The 16622-nt window shown below is 48.8% G+C and overlaps 4 protein-coding genes across 4 annotated transcripts in view; 3 read left to right on the forward strand and 1 right to left on the reverse strand.

The window, feature by feature from the left end:
• EMWEY_00013060 (U3 small nucleolar ribonucleoprotein complex-associated protein, putative) overlaps positions 1 to 1141 on the reverse strand; it is a gene marked incomplete at both ends in the record, with an annotated part of 3548 nt that extends 2407 nt beyond the window's left edge. The window contains 2 exons of the mRNA XM_013479188.1: positions 146 to 438; positions 916 to 1141. Coding sequence (XP_013334642.1) covers positions 146 to 438; positions 916 to 1141 — 519 coding nt within the window. The remainder of the gene's footprint in view (positions 1 to 145; positions 439 to 915) is intronic.
• Positions 1142 to 3716: 2575 nt separating this feature from the next.
• EMWEY_00013070 (hypothetical protein, conserved) lies at positions 3717 to 4835 on the forward strand (the record flags this gene model as incomplete). The annotated part of the gene is made up of 1 exon (XM_013479189.1): positions 3717 to 4835. The coding sequence occupies one exon, from the start codon at positions 3717 to 3719 to the stop codon at positions 4833 to 4835; it is 1119 nt and encodes a 372-aa protein (XP_013334643.1).
• Positions 4836 to 8703: 3868 nt separating this feature from the next.
• On the forward strand, positions 8704 to 10605 carry EMWEY_00013080 (hypothetical protein; the record flags this gene model as incomplete). The annotated part of the gene is made up of 1 exon (XM_013479190.1): positions 8704 to 10605. The coding sequence occupies one exon, from the start codon at positions 8704 to 8706 to the stop codon at positions 10603 to 10605; it is 1902 nt and encodes a 633-aa protein (XP_013334644.1).
• Positions 10606 to 14131: 3526 nt separating this feature from the next.
• On the forward strand, positions 14132 to 16174 carry EMWEY_00013090 (hypothetical protein; the record flags this gene model as incomplete). The annotated part of the gene is made up of 1 exon (XM_013479191.1): positions 14132 to 16174. The coding sequence occupies one exon, from the start codon at positions 14132 to 14134 to the stop codon at positions 16172 to 16174; it is 2043 nt and encodes a 680-aa protein (XP_013334645.1).
• Between the last annotated feature and the right edge of the window lie 448 nt (positions 16175 to 16622).

Raw genomic sequence — 16622 nt, forward strand, 5'->3', positions numbered from 1 at the left:
TAAAAAAAAAAAAAAAAAAAAAAAAAAAAAAAAAAAAAAAAAAAAAAAAAAAAAATATGAATAGAGGACCTAAACCCTAAACCCTAAACCCTAAACCCTAAACCCTAGAATGGGAATGGTGGTGTCTGTTGTGATTGTAACGTACTTTTCCTCTTTCTGCCTTTTTCTTTAATTCTGCTGCTAATGCCTCCTTATCATCATATTCAAAAAAATCATCTTCTTCTTCCTCTTCTTTGCTGCTGCTGTCGCTGTCCTCTGAGGAAGCAAATGCTGGATCTGTTTCTGCTGCTGCTGCTGCTGCTGCTGCTGATGGATCAGCAGCACCAGATAAAAATGTAGATGAACTATTCTTAGTCCTTCTCCCTTTTGCTGCTGCAGATACCTCACGAAGATATTGCTGCGCTACTCGTAGACGTACCTCGTCTGTTGTTTCTCCGCCTGCATATATACATCATATAACCATCATGCATGCATGCATGCATGCATGTATGCATGCGTGTATGTATGCATGCATGTATGTATTCATGCATGTATGCATGCGTGTATGTATGCATGCATGTATGTATGCATGCATGTATGTATGCATGCATGTATGCATGCACGAACACGCAACACACACGACTGCATGCGTGCATGGATGCATGGATGCATGGATGCATGCATCCATGCATATGCATATGCATGCGTGGATGTGCATAACAACTGGCATATAGCAGCACTATACAAACAGCTGAGTAGCAGGCTGCAGGGGAATAAGAACAGACAGTACACTGCATGCAAAGAATATAATTGTTCGTCATATTCTCCTGTTGGTTAAGAGAAGAGAGTCATGCATCTAGGCGTAGCTGCATGCTGTTAATGCCTCTCCTTTGTGCTGCAGTTTTATAAGAAGAATATTTTCTTCCTTCTTCTTACCTGTATCTGATTCTCCATCAGAGGAAGGCGGTGTTTCTGCTCCTGATGCAGAATCGGACTCAATATTCTCATCTTCTATTCGTCTTCTTTTTGCAGCAACAGAGGAATTATTAAATGCTCTTTCTTGCCCTCCTCTTGAACTTTTTTCTCCTCCTCTTCTGCCGCTTATACCAGAAGAGCTCAAACGAGAAAATCGGGGGCCCCCCTTACCCCGGCGTTCAATCATGACGGCAACAGTATGCGTGGTTAATTGGATCAATCTCTTAAGAGAAGAAACACAAGCTAAATATATATTTAAAATTAAAAAAACACACAATTTAACGGTTTATTTCAACCTTTTATTTGTAGAAAAGCGGAACAGAAGACGCATGCAATATCGGGTCTCGACCTGCAGCGCATGCAGTGGCAAGCTCGGTGTGCTGCAGCCCCCTAATGCAGCATACCATTCAACTGTTAATTTTTAATTGTTACTATTATTTAAACTTAAATATTATGTAGATTTGTTAGAGGAGCTTATCCCAATATACTTTGCCGGCCTCCCCCCGCCCCACAGTTGCTTACATTAGTAGAGTCTATGCGACTATGGCTAGCCTGTGTGAAGTTAACGTATTAAACGTATGCAGTAGGCAGCAAAGGCGCATGAGAAATTCTTCCCCAATTGTCTACTGTATTAGCGCATGCAGCAAATGGACATTGGTTGTCCTTATTCATGGGGCTGTAAGCAGAGCGAAACTTGAATTTCCTCATATTCTGTATGATGTTGGCAAATCTGTCTGCAGTGAGCGCATGGACCCTTACCCAGCCCTAGTAGACAGACGGTACGCAAGAAAAAAATCTTCAACAGTTGTGTACATCGTTAATGTCTATAATTACCACGGCTCTTTTGTGTTTGCTACTCTACGTGTGGTGAGATGCTTTGAACCATGAGTACATCAGCTCTTTTTTTCCTTGACATCCTGAGGGGAACGTCACTGTTAACGAGGCGAATAGTATTCCTATACAAGCCAACTTTCTCCGCTGCTTTCCGTCTTTAAATGGAGTTGGATAGTGAAGGAAACCCAGCGCAGAACGTTAGCTGTATAAGAAACTGGTGAACGGCGGAGTTCAAATTGTTTGGCAAACCCGGAAATGGCCTTCTTGGCTGCAGCTGACAACAGATCTAGCAGCTGAGGCAAGCATCTGGCTGTCTATGTGCGGGGGGCGGTGCTGCCAGGACACGAATAGAGAGGAGCAACAGAAGCAGCAGGAAGTCGTCTCCATTGCTCAATAATTGGAGGAAATTTAGACGTCAATACGCCTATCTCCAAAGCCATAAATGGAACATGAGGACATGGGCTGATTGAGTCCAACGGGGGAATAGATGTGGCGTAGCCTGCAGGAGTTCACATTTCCGCCTATAGTGAGCCTAAGAACAATTACACAAATAAACACAAGGTGTACAGGAGCAAAAGCTGTCATTAATTGTTTACAGTGTTTTTAAGTGCAGATAAGAAGGCGCCGTTGTGCTTGTATGCGTGGCTGTGTTGCACCTTGAGTTGCAACAACGTGCGTTGCAACACAATTCATCTTGCCATGTAATATAGTGGCAGCACACTTCGCCTCCTGCAGATCCATCCGTTTGCTCCGCTGGCCTGAGGACCTTAATAAATTGAAGGAGGAGGTTACTATCATTTAAGGAAGTCTAATATAGGATATTTTGGCTCCAGTCCAGCTCACAATGGTCCGGGACTAGGATCCAGGTCTCGCGGTACACTTCCTCTAGTGCGCTAGTGACTCTCAGGTGTGCACATTCCGTCATGTTAAATCCGGTAAATAAGGTCCATTGCCTCTATATTAACACATTTAGACACTATAATTTATTCAAGGTCCCCCAATGAGGAAAAATGGCGACGAAAAGATATCTCCTATTGCTGGGCTCCTCATGGTGAATAATTGCCCCTTTCACCAAGCTCGAATACGCTGCTGGTCAATCGTAGCAGATTGACGGCATTGTTTGCATAAGAAATTTGCTTAAAGTGCTGCTTAAATTGATTTAGATATAGTACTGCACTGGGGTGTCTCTTGTAGGGGCCATACACTACAGTTATATTGCGCAGAGGCTCTAAAGCCAGATAAAACAAAGGCTAGCACGTAAAGCGTAAGAAGCTGAGCCAGCTCTTCACAACTGGGGAATGGTGTCCACTAACAAAACATCCATCCAGCAATATACGCGGGTCTCCTCAGTTGTCCCTTGCCGTATAGAACCGGGGGCTCGCTAACATCTTATACTCTGCAGGCGAACCAGAGTAATAAGCTTTATTCCTATATTTATCCAATCAAGCAAAAGATAATTCTACTAGAATACATAGTTGCCTTCGTGAGTGTAGCACCGGAGAGTAGGGTGATCGCCTCCCCCCAAAGACGAAAATGGCAAGAAGCAGAAACTATGGCATTACTAGGAAGTTATAGAAGGTTTTATCTAATTTAGTTTCAACAATTATTATTATTTTTAACAATGCGTAAAGAAATAAGACTTCATTACTGTCTTACTGATGAGCTGCTCAACGTGATCGCTCGCAGTTCAGTCGGTACTGAAGCAGGTCGTGTATAGTAGTTCCCCGGGGCTGAAGGAACGAACGCGTTCCCTGTACCTAAGTAGTTGCGCATTGATATTGTGCGACATTTGCATCTAAGCGTGCTTTTAGCTTGATGTTGATGATTTGCACTCTTCGTCGCCTTGAAAGGAAACTTTCTGCTCTCTAGAACCTGTGGGCGACTCCACTGGGCCATTCAGTGTGGAGCACGTGAAGCTTTTTGACAAGATGGAAAACGTCGATGTATATACTACAGACACCTCGGTGCTGCATTATGAGGACTTCAACCATCAGATCAAGCCAAGACGGTCCTCCCTGTCTTTCCGAGTCATACCGGGAGTACTTGTCTGCCTCGCCCTTGTGTTCATGCTTCGCTTTTGCTACCGGGTGATAGTATCGAGGTCTCTTTACATTGGTGGCAACAGGCGGTTAGCATCAGGGGGTGGGACATCAGGAGAAGGCGATGATGAAGGGAAGGGCGATGAGCAGTGCTCCCCGATTTCTACGCCAACCGAAGATGATGAGACGGAAGCCCTCCAAGCCGCTGCCGCTGCCGCTGCCGCAATGGAGCGGATTTCGCTCGCCGATCAACAAGTAGGGCCCCAGATACCTTCAGGGGAGCAAGCATCACCTGGAGCAACCGCAGGTGCCCAAGGGCATTCTCATGAACATGGCGCAGCAGGGATTGAAGGAGAACCCACGCGCAGTCCCCTGGACGATGTGAGGGAACAACGAGAAAAGCACTTGAGGGCACTTAAGCAAGTTTCTGATCTCATGAATGAGGGCTTGGCGGCGTTGGGTGCCGATTGGACTCCGTCCTCCCCTCATTGGCCATTCTGCCAGGTTGTGTTTGATGCTCTAAAGTATTATTTAGGCAAGGCAAGTGATCATTTCAATACACACAATCAGCGTTTCGGTACAAGGGAGCGCCTCAAATGGTTAAATAGAGTGCATGATGGACGAGACGCAAGCGGCGTTGCGTGGAATATTTTGTCTGCATTTGCAAGTGAATTTGGCAACGTTGCTCCTCACCCGGAGCAGATACCAGATGAACTTGATTTTCGCGCCTATTTCTATGTTAATATGCATGAAGCCTCCTGGAAACTTAAAGAAGCGATGGATCGATACAAAGAAAGAGGGCCCAGGGGTACCCTTGAGGACCTTAAGGCTGCTTTCAAAGAGTGCAGTTATTGGGTGCGAGACTTCACTGGTATAATGTGGAGAGGGCCTCGAAGAAAAGACGATTTTTTGATTAATAAGCTTTTAAGTCTTTCGGTGTCCATGGAAAATGAAACTCGGCGAGCAGAGCGGATATTGCTGGACGAAGGGCAACTACGTTTGAGATAAAAGCCAGAATGACAAGAGCTACAGGCGTATTCTCCGTTTTTCTTATCCTTGCTGTCCAGCAGCGGTCGCAGCGGAACCAACAGCCTCATTGGTAGCAGCACCATATGCAGGTGCAGTACGCAGTAGTTTCTGCATTGGCCGCACCCGCAGGAAAATGCCGGATGCATTCGCTGTCGGCAGCACGTGTAGTGATTTCTCAAGGATCGTTGGCAGGCCTAGCCCATGCGTTGATTGTAGCTTATTTGCTTTTTCTGCACTTCAAAGTACGTGCCTTCATTGGCCCCTCCCTCGATGTCTCCGCGGTGATGGAGCTACTGAGTTTTCTGTAGGTCTGCTGTGCCGCATGGGACTTCCAGGCCTGTAACCGTGACAGGTCGTGTCTTGATGTGCCTGGCCATCCCACTCCCTCGCACAGTTCAACTTTGGGGTTTGGGCTGTGTCTTCAAATGCGACGGGAATCCTGAGACCAACAGCCTTGAGAAGACTGCAAGGAAGATGCTCCAGTGTTTCAAAACGGCGTGGACAGCGGGCAGAATCTACGCAGTCCGGTTTTTCTAGCGCCACCATGCTTCTGTGTGGAAATGTATGGCAAGCTTGCCCAAAGAGCACAGGATGAAGACAGCAGAAACAGGCAAGTGTCTGGATTCCAGTTGCGCTTCTTCATGAAGTCCCGTTTTTTAAGGCCGTGAAGTTTCGGAGGAAGAATGGGAGGAATAATTGCTTCTCTCTTCCCAGAGGCACGACAAAGCGTCCGTTGCCTTCCCTGAAGATTCCAGGCCAGCCTTCCGTTGTGCAGTTACGCGGCCAGCGGGAATGTGGTTTTTTTTTGACACCCAGGGTTCAAAGGATAGCAACTGGGTGGATGCATAAACGATGCCCTTTCCCTTAGCAGTTGCTTAACACTGAATTTCTTAACATGGGAAGTTGTTTTTGTTTAGGATTTAAACAGGGTCATCTTTCTTAATGGCCGTGTTATACGTCGTCAGTACCTTTTCATGAATTTGTGGTGTTTTAGTGTGGTGTTCTGTAGTTGCCTACCATTCTACTGTCTAGTTGAGTGAGGCTGTCATGAGTAAGTAGAGGGTACCCTGCTGGGCTGTTGGAACTCTTTGCTGGTTTGCCGCATTTATTGCCTAAATAGTATCAATTTTCACTAGTATTATACAATATCGTTTCCCTTCCCACGAAAAGGCCGCTAGGAGCTAACAGGGCGAGCAATAGTAGTGTCCCGAAGCTACAGAGACGTTAGCAAAGGCAGCTGCGCTGGTATACTTGGTATTGCCTTGAAAAGACCTCGGCACCGACGTCTCAATTATTGCTTGAATATTTGAATTCCAGTTCTTGACCTACATTATACAGGGTATTCCAGCCTAGAGGCTGTCTGTATCCTTTTGGCGGGTATTTCTCTAATATAGACACACATTGACATTGATGTACGGGCTAAGCTGCATACACACTAACGCAGTTGTAGTGACGGATATACAGTTGTATTGTCAGCAATACAATGTTACCATCTGCCGGTGAAAACCACAAAGCGCTAGAGTGGTACGTGAAATTGGGCGAAATACTGGGCTCACTCATTATTTCCTCAGGTCCATGAATTACTTCTGCTTAACTATTTGGGCCCGGTGTAATATACTCTTCCCAACGTTGGCAGCTCTGTCGGGAGTTATCGCACGAAACCCACAAGGGAGTAGTAAGCAGCATGTAAGCAGCAGTGAACCTTCAATACTTGCCTTCTCTCTGCCAGTAATAGACCCAGGCCGCCACTTCCAGCACTATGCGCGCCGAAGCATAAGCAGCACAAGGAACGTGCCCTTGTGGCACAGCACATGACAAAACTGCCACCGGCTGCTCTCAGTTAGTCCCGTCAACTGCATAAGCTGAATCTCGTCATTCAAAGCGCATTGCCGCTATATCCCCAAGTCGATAATATTGAGAAATCCATTATCGGAGGTGCCGCCATCAGTTGTAGTCGCAAGGGTAGAAGCAGCACCTGCTCGCAAAGCGGTGACCGGCATGCCTAGGAAACCGACCAACCGTCGAAGACACAGCATAAATGCAAAAATGGTGGTTAGGAGGGCCTGCCACCACAGTTCCTACTGGAGAAGCGACTTTCTTGGTCATTTGCGTGTGTTTCTGCTGTGCTACGTTGCCGTTCTGTGGCTCCAGGCCCAGCACCAGACATCGAAAGCTTCCACTATCTGCGTATTCTATATATTCGGGAGGAACGCGAAGTTTGTCTACCAAGGCGCTGTTGAGTTAATCATGGCGTGTGGTTACCTCGCTATCTGACTGCTGGGTGCAGGAAGAAACGTCTGAGGAGCAGCTCTAACCTGCAGTGACTGCAAGCCGTTTGCAGTCGTTTGCACCTCTCTTAGCAGAGTGTTTCAGTGGTGCAGTGGACGAGCAAACACCTGCTAGTCGAACAAATAATAGGGGTAGCTAATATTAGCACAAACTTGGTAGGGGAAGCAGAGGGGGTGCAGTTATCGCTAAATACTTTAGAAGTTTTTCACAGGCCGCAGGTGCTTATTGCAAATGCTGGTTCGAGATAGCGCCTGTGGGGGACTACATTTTGTATCCATAAGCGTCAACCTCCTGTACGCTAGAATGTTGCTCGTTAAATGCCTTTCTCGTTTCGTTCTGGGTGATCTAATCATGTGGTAATCGGAAATTGCCCCGTCATCTCGGGCTGCCACAGGGGTTGTGGCCCTGTGAGCATCATGTAGGCACAACACTCCTATTTCTTAAGCTCTACATAAGCCCTTTGTATGTACAGAAGTAAACCTGTTAGCTCTTGTGGCTCCTTCCTGTGCATTGTCAGCAACCCGTTTGGTAGTTCTAATGCTGTAGCGGGATGAATGCTCTGCAGAGGAACCTCGACTCTGCTGCCAGCACAAGCCTAAAACTAGAGCTTAATATCCCTAAATACATACAAATTCTTCAAATCGTTTATAAATAAAAGTATTCATTAATATGAACAATGGATGGGAAGTTCAAACGCCCAAGAAGGCTTGGGGGGTTCTTCCCCAGGGCACGGGACACTGCGCGCCGCTGGAGATCGCCTTGGTTCGCCTAGTGCCCATATGACACCGGGGGTTAAAGGAGCTTTCGCTTTCCAGCTTTAAACGTAAGCTAGAGCAGATTTAAAGTTCTATTCTTAAAGGCAAAATTTTTGCGACTACTGAATGGCACCGAGATCTTTCGCGATAATTTGGGAAGCAGCCGCCGCGGACATTGAAACATCGGCCCCACAGCCGGGGAGAAGCATGAACGACTATTTCTGCTTGCTTTCAGGGTGGATGCTGATAACTAAGTAGGTTTTTTCCACCTACATGCAGTTTGTGCTCATGTCCAGAGCTGAATTTTGGTTGAATGGCCCGTAGATTTACTGTAGTATCATCTGCTCGAAGCAGCCACATTGACAATACGTGTACCATATTCTGCTCGGAGTTACAAGACTGTCTGAAGTTGGGATATGAACGTTTCCTTCTTGCGCGGCCCTAGTATGTAATCTCCAACCAAACACAAGTCTTCAGTACTTTGCTGCGTTGGTACTTGTAGTACTGGAGGCGTGGTTGTGCTGCCTGGCACGAGTAGACTCTCCCGCGGCTCCAGGCACTTGGGCCGTCGTGCCCAAGAGGGCAGGGGACTGGAGAGGGAGATCATCTGATTTTAAGGGACTCTTTTATCCATTTTTATTCAACTGCAGCCCCCGACAATCCTTTGATCGCGTCGAGGAGTCCTGATATAGATTGCCTGACGCTCCTCCATCCTCTCCAGTGGCCCCTCCCACAATCCAACGATTATTCTGTGGCAAACTCCTTCCACACGACGGACAGAGCACGTAGAGACAGCCATGAGCATGCAGCAAGCATCTGCATTGGCAGGGGTTGAGGAGGCGGGGGTTGGTTTCTTGCGCCCTACAGTAGAAATAAGTGGGAAGGACACCAGGACTGCAAGGAGGAGATCGGGAGGGACCCAGAGTGTTCTGCGATGGATGATCGTGACATTAATTGCATTCGCAGTAACATTTCTTATAATCTCCTGTGTCCGAGGCCCCAGACCTCGTGCGGTGCAGACGTACGCATGGAGGCGGTTGGCTGGTAGCGAAGGAGATGATGACAAAGATGACTTGTGCCCTAAAGAGCTGCTTCAAGATCAGTCCGAAGGTACTCACGCTCCACAGGGTGAACAGGAGGTGCCGACGGAGGCAGGAGGAGACGACCAACAGCAGCAGGAAGGACCATTGGGAGGAGCAGCAATGGGAGAGGGACGCCTGCAGGCGGGTGATTCACTTGGAGGGGCATCAGGGGGGGTGGGTCAACAGCAGGCGGGAGAGTCAGTGGGAGGAGCAGCAAGTGGACAGGGGCAGCAGGAGAGTGTCGAGTCAACTGGAGCACCTGCATTAGATGAGGAACAAGGAGCCAAGGTACAAACGACCACACTAGATGAAGGTAAATTAGAGGCAGTAACCCCTAATGCATCCGAATCACCTGCTACGGAAGACCCCACCCCGGGACCGTCGCGTGTTTCAGGAAAGAAGAAGGCAAAGACCAAGCATCTGGAATCCCCTCGTCAACCATTGCCCCACCTAGAGGAAGAGGATGAGTATGGGGGTCAAGCGGGCCGCAAGCGTCGCAGTTCTCGCAGATTTTCACAAGCTTCCGGGCAGGATGAAGATTCTGACGGTGATGACGAAGACGACACGCCAACTTATCGCTGGCCCAGGGGTGTGTTGTATGACACCCGTCCTGAGAATTTCCCCCCACCTCCAAAGCGGCGGAAGGTTACGACGGTCAGCAAGCCAGAGGTGAAACCCAAGCCCGAGGACACCCGTCAGCACCAAACGAAGCAGAAGGGGCCCAAACACCAGCGCATCAAACTCAAAACGCTAGTATCTATTCTTGAGGAATCTATGGGGTTGGCAGAGGATGTATCATCGAGTGGTGGCGAGGAGAACGTGGCATCAGCCTGCTGGCTTCTGAATGAAGTAGTCCAGGCGCTGTCCGTGCAAGTCGCTGTCGCACGCGAAGGCGCACAAGATGAGCCTCAAGAGGAAGAGCTTCAGGAGCTTTGTGGTCTGGCAGAAGCCGCAAGGCTTGTAGCAGAGGAATGGATTTCGAGTCATGGCGGAACAGTGACAGAGGCCCGTGTTGTTAAGGAGGGTCGTCGTCACGAAGAAGAGAGAAGCCAAGTTGCCGTACGATTGCTGGTGCTGACCCTGGCTGCTGAACAGATTCGGAAGCAATCCAGTGCACTCAGAGCAAGATTATCTGATCAAAACGTTGCCGAAGTCAATAGAGTTGTAACAATGGCGAAGCCGTTAGTTGCGAGTACAGAGTCTATGCTTAAAAGCCTCCGCTTAGAAAAGCAGCATGCTGCTGCTCAGATGGTCTGTAAACTATTGGGTGAATTAAAACGATCCAAAGGCGAAGCTGAAGCTGTGCTATTGTCCCATAAGCTTGCGGCCGCAGTTCCTCTTGTGCTGCTTGGCACAGAAGAGGCCGTCCAGGACCTAATGGATAGCCTGGGCGTGGCAACAACTAGAGTTGAAGCGTTGCTAGCGCGGTTAGAAGCCGGCGCAGATTCAAACGTACAGAGGGAAGCACAGGAAGAAGTACAGGCCTGCAGAAGCCTCCTCTTCGAGGTTAATCAAGCATTACAGAGCGGAGGTTGGCAAACGCAACGTCTCACCGATCCTGCTTTCATATTGCAGGATAAGGTTGACTTACTGGAGGCGGTGTTGGAGAGCGCCAAATTATAAACCTTGTCTATTTTGCGACGGAGGCAACTGGAAAACTTGGGGTGCAGTACATCCGTTTGGGCTTCGGTTTGAGTGCTGATGGAAGAACGGGTTCCGATGTATCAGCATGCGAGGCGTTTTCCGCTTCTTTTGTCAGCACAAATATTGTTCCCTTAAAGGATATAAACGACGGTCTGGTCCTTCTGTCCCTTATCAAACCCCATTCTATACACAGAAGCTCTGATATTGTTCATCGCTTTCTGAACGTACAGAATTAAGTCCTGTGGCAGCAGGGTGGGGCCGTGCTGCTACAGCAGCAGCACTGATGTCGCCCTATCAGGCACATTTGATTGTTATGCTACTTACCACCATATGGATGTCTGCGAAAGGTGGGTGTATGCCCGCGTTGTTTTTATTGTTACAGAAGTAAGCCAAATGGCACATCGGAGTCGCGCACGCGATTCGCTACGTGCAGGTGAACCTATATATGCATAGAAACTGGGACATCTGGCTTTTAAATTCAATGGGACATAAAAGGGGTAGTACTATGCTGCATAAGAAGGTGCTCGAAGCACCGCCTATCTTATGTTCAGTTTATTGGGCAAGTCGGTGGTCCAGTGCGGCATTCTAATTTGTTTACGCACGTCAGACGCCCTTTTGAGAGACTTTCAACCCCGATAAGTCACCTACGAAATTCATTCGTCAACAATTTTTGTTGCGTTGTAGATGGCAGGCTGGTATGCAATTGGGAAAATGCTTTTGGTTCCATAAGGCACCATATCCGTCAAGAAAGCTTACGTTGCTAATTATCCCGTTGACGTGTGTATGCGCTGTCTTGCAAGTAGCACTTGAGATACGAGCCGCGGAAAAGGAGCCCAGAAGAGGCGCAGGAGTCTTCACTGCCGCGGGTGCAGCTGAACCCACTGAACCCACTCTCCGGGTTTAAAAGCTTTCCATGCAGAAGCTACTGCTACAACGCACCCAATATGGACTGAGGCGGAAGCTGTTGTCGTCAAGAAAGGAGCAGGCGGTATACCGACCCAAAGCTGAGAGGCGGCTGGTTGTTCGTCTGCCTTCAATTAGCTTAGGCGAGAATTAACTGGGCACGGTTAGAGGACGTGAATTGAACAGGAGGCCCAGGCGCAGCCATACATATTCTTAAACCAACGTGCCAAGCTCAAATGATTATTTCTGTGTCTTCGGCGGCTCAGCGGATGGCCGTTCATGTTGCCGCCGTGCAGGGTCACTTGCATGGAATACCATAGTGCTGGGTAAATTGTTGGCTCCAGTACACTACCAAAACACTTGGAGACACCTGAAAATTACAGCTGCAAGTTAGTATAGATGGGATACCGTCATCCACGCGCCGCTCATTCGTTTCAGTTTGTGCCACCGGTGACAAATCTTTCCCCATACTACATTGCTTGAGGGGAGGCTAATGTTCCGCTGCCACTAGCAAAGCCAGGCGGCCGCTTCCAGCACTACGCGGGCCGAAGCATAAGCAGCCCAAGGAACGTGGCCGTGTGACACAACACATGACAACACTGCCACACACTGCTCTCATTTACTCCCGTCAAGGGCATGAGGTGAAGCACTCCATTCAACTCGTACCAAGCCGACAAATATCTACGTCGATGATAGTAGGAAATCATTTGGCGCAGGTGCCGTCATCAGGTGTAGTCGCAGGGGTAGAAATAGCACCTGCTCGCAAAGCGGTGACCGGAATGCCTAGGAAACCGGCCAACTGTCGAAGACACAGCATAAATGAAAAATTGTGGTTAGAAAAGATCTACCACCACAGTTTCTACTGGAGAAGCGACTTTCTTGGGCGTTTGCGTGTGTTTCTGCTGTGCTACCCTTGCCGCTGTGTGGCTCCATGCCCAGCACCAGACATCGAAAGCTTCCACTATCTGCGCATTCTATATATTCGGGAGGAACGCTAACTTTTGTCGACTAAGGCGCTGTTGAGTTAATCATGGCGTGTGGTTGCCTCGCTATCTTACTGCTGGGTGCAGGAAGGAACGCCTGAGGAGCAGCTCTAACCTGCAGTGACTGCATGTCGTTTGCACCTCTCTTAGCAGAGTGTTTCATTGGTGTGGTGGAAGAGCAAATACCTGCTAGTCGTACAAATAATAGGGGTAGCTACTATTAGCAGAAATTTGGTAGGGGAAGCAGAGCTGGTGCAGTTATGGCCAAATACTTTGGAAGTTTTTCACAGGCCGCAGGTGCTTATTGCAAATGCTGGTTCGAGACAGCGCCTGTGGTGGACTACATTTTGTATCCGTATGCGTCAACTTCCACCACTCTGGATCTTTGATTGTCGAGTACTTTTCTCTTCTCTTTCTGCTTGATGGAATTATGCGGTAATCGGAAGTTGCGCCGTCCGATCGGGATGCTTCAAGGGTTGGGGCCCTGTGAGCACCATGCAGGCGCAAAAATCCAATTTCTTAAGCTCTACATAAGCGTTCCTTGTGTACACAGTATATGCTCTTGTTGCTCCTTCCTGTGCCTCCCCAACAACCGATTCTATAGTCTTAATGGTGTGGCAGGGTCAGTGTTCTGCAGAAAAGCCTCGACCTTGGTGCCAGCATAAGCGTAGAGCGTGATATTTCTAAATGCGTATGAATTGTACAAATAGTGTATAAATGAAACCATGCATTCATTTGAGCCAAAGGTGTGGTGTTCAAGTGCCACTTAGCAGCAGAGTTATCTTCTCCTTAGGCACCGGTATCTCTTCGGCGCTAATGCTACTGGGTACGCTCATTGTGCAGACGACAATGGGCGTTCACAAAGTTTTCGCTCGTCAGATTTGACGCGAACCTAGTAGAGAGCTAAAAATCTATACATTACTGGAATATTTTTGAGACAACTGAATGGCGTTGAGGATCGTCACGAACTTGTGTAGCAGCCGCTGCGGACATTGAAACATCGGCCCCACTGCAGGGGAGAAGCAGGAACGACTACTTCTGCTTGCTTTCAGGCTCGATGCTGATAACTAAGTAGGCTTTTTCTACCTACATGCAGTTTGTGATCATGTCCAAAAGGAGTTTTGGGTTGATGACTTTAACCCTCACTGTAATATCATCTGCTCGAAGCAGCCACGTTGAGCATACCTGTACCACAATCTGCTCGAAGTTACAAGACTGTCTGAAGTTGGGATATGAACGCTCCCATCTTGCGCGGCCCTAGTATGTAATCTCCTACCAAACACAAGTCTTCAGTACTTTGCTGCGTTGGTACTTGTAGTACTGGAGGCGTGGTTGTGCTGCCTGGCACGAGTAGACTCTCCCGCGGCTCGAGGCACTTGGGCCGTCGTGCCCAGGAGGGCAGGAGACTGGAGAGGGAGATCATCTGATTTTAAGGGACTCTTCTATCAATTTTCATTCAACTGCAGCCCCCGACAATCCTTTGATCACATCGAGGAGTCCTGATATAGGTTGCCTGTCGCTCCTACATCCTCTCCAGTGGCCCCTCCCACAATCCAACGATTATTCTGTGGCAAACTCCTTCCCCACGACGAACAGAGCACGTAGAGACAGCCATGAGCATGCAGCAAGCATCTGCATTGGCAGGGGTTGAGGAGGCGGGGGTTGGTTTCTTGCGCCCTACAGTAGAAATAAGTGGGAAGGACACCAGGACTGCAAGGAGGAGATCGGGAGGGACCCAGAGTGTTCTGCGATGGATGATCGTGACATTAATTGCATTCGCAGTAACATTTCTTATAATCTCCTGTGTCCGAGGCCCCAGACCTCGTGCGGTGCAGACGTACGCATGGAGGCGGTTGGCTGGTAGCGAAGGAGATGAAGAAGATGAAAGCTTGTGTCTTGAAAAGCTATTTTCAGGTGATTCCCATGTGGCGAGCCCTGCACAGAGTGAACAGGAGGTGCCGACAGAGGCAGGAGGAGACGGGCAACAGCAGCAGGAAGGACCATTGGGAGGAGCCGTTATGGGAGGGGGGCAGCAACAGCAGGGAGAGTTAATGGAAGAAGCAGCAGTGGGAGAGCAAAACCCGCAACCGAGTGACTTAGTGGGAGGAGAAACAGTGGGGGACGGGCAGCAGCAGCAAGGTGAGTCTGTTGGAGTGGCACCAGTGGGCGAGGAACAGCAGCAGGAGGGAATGTCAGTGGCAGGAAAAGCAATGGGTGAGGGACAGCAGCAGCAGGGAGAATCAATGGGAAGAGTAGAAGGGAAGGAAACGCAGCAGCGGGGAGATCTGGTGGGCGTGACAGCGTGTGCACAGAGCAGTCCGGATGGAAAACAAGAGAGCAACGTGCCAACGTCTGCCGCAGATGAAGTGAAAGGAGGAGCAGTGACCCCTAAAGGCCCGGAAGTTTCCGTATCATCTGCTACGGGAGTGCCTGTCCCAGGGCCTTCGGGTGGGAAGAAAAAAGCAAAGACCAAACATTTGGAATCTCCTCCTGTAGTGCAGCCTCCAGATGAAGGGGAAGAGTATGACGATCCCCGAGTTCCCAGTGTTCCCACAGCTCTACTACTTCGCCAAATGCCCAGCGAAGATAGTGACACTGATGAAGAACCATCGCCAACTTATAAGTGGCCCACGGGGTTGTTGTACAACATCGATCCCAGCAAGCTTACCGCTGGAATGACGCAGCAAACTGGCGTAGCTGGGATCAAGCCAGAGACGAAACCGAAGAGCGATGGTGCGCGCCCGCCCGAAAAGAAGCCGGACCCCAGACAGCAGTCAATCAAACTAAGAACGCTATTATCTATTCTTGAGAAGTCTGTGCAGACTGCAGATAAAGTTGCTTCGAATGGTGATGAGGAGAGTGTGGCATCAGCCTCCTGGCTTGTGGGTGAAGTAGTGCAGGCACTTAGCGTACAAGTCGAAGTCGCACGAAAAGAATCACAAAATACGTCTACAGAGCCGGTAGTAGAGGACCTTTGTGTCATGGCAGAAGCTGCAGTACTTGTAGCACGGGATTGGGTTGCTAATCATGGTGGACTAGCGGGTGAGGTCCAGCCTGCGACGGGACCTGGTCAACGCGAAGGCGACAGGAGTCCAGTTGCTGTCCGGATGATGGTCTTGACCCTGGCCCAAGATAGACTCAGAAGGCAGGCAGATCTAATCAACCGTGAAGCATCCCAGAAAGCACGAGACGAACTCGAAAAATTTGCAAAAATGGCTGTGTCGTTAATCTCAAGCACAGAATCAATGCTTGAAGACCTCAGGTCACAAAAGCAGCATGCTGCTGCTGTTATGGTCCGTGAACTACTGAATTTAGTTAAAGAAGCTAAAACCCAAGCTGAGAGTTTGGTGTTAACTTATGATAGTTTCAGGGAGGTCTTTAAGCCACCTACCCCAGAAGAACTCGTCCGGAGTGCCTTAGATGACTTCGCTGACGCAGAGGCGAGAATTGATGGGTTGCTAAAGCAGTTGGAAGCAGGCGCAGACCATTACACACTGAGGGCTGCACAGGAACAAGTAAATGACAGCAAAAAACTTCTCGCCGAAGTCCAAGAAGCAATGCAGTATAACGATGTGGTCATGGGAAGTCTTACTGATCCTGCCTTCGCGTTGCAGGAGAAGATTGAGCTACTGCAGACAGTGCTGGACAGTGCAAAATCATAAAGAACTCCTGTTTTGAGACCGAGGCAACTGAAGAGTTTGGGGTGCAGGACACCCGTGGCGGCTGCGGGTTTAGCGATGTTGGAAGGAAGACTTCCGATTTATCAGCATGAAATGCGTTTCCCAGTTGTTTTGTCAGCACAAATGTAGTTCCCTTAATGGAGAGTAACGGCGGACCTTGTGTCCCACATCAAGCCTTCTTCTATAAGCAGAAGTTCTGAAATTGTGTGTACATTCAGCAATAAATCAGTCCTATGACAGAAAGACGAAGCCGTGCTGCAACGGCAGCAGCAGCACTCTTGTCACCACATCAGGAACGTTTAATTATTGTGCTAATTAGCACCACATTGGCGTTTGTGGGAGGTCGCTTTATTCTCCCGTTGTTTTTATCGTTACATAAGTAAGCAAAATGGGACACCAGCATCGTGCACGCGATTCGCCACGTGCCGAT

This window comes from Eimeria maxima, genomic scaffold (genome assembly GCF_000499605.1).
Source record: "Eimeria maxima Weybridge genomic scaffold, Emw_scaff96, whole genome shotgun sequence".
NCBI classification, from domain to species: domain Eukaryota; phylum Apicomplexa; class Conoidasida; order Eucoccidiorida; family Eimeriidae; genus Eimeria; species Eimeria maxima.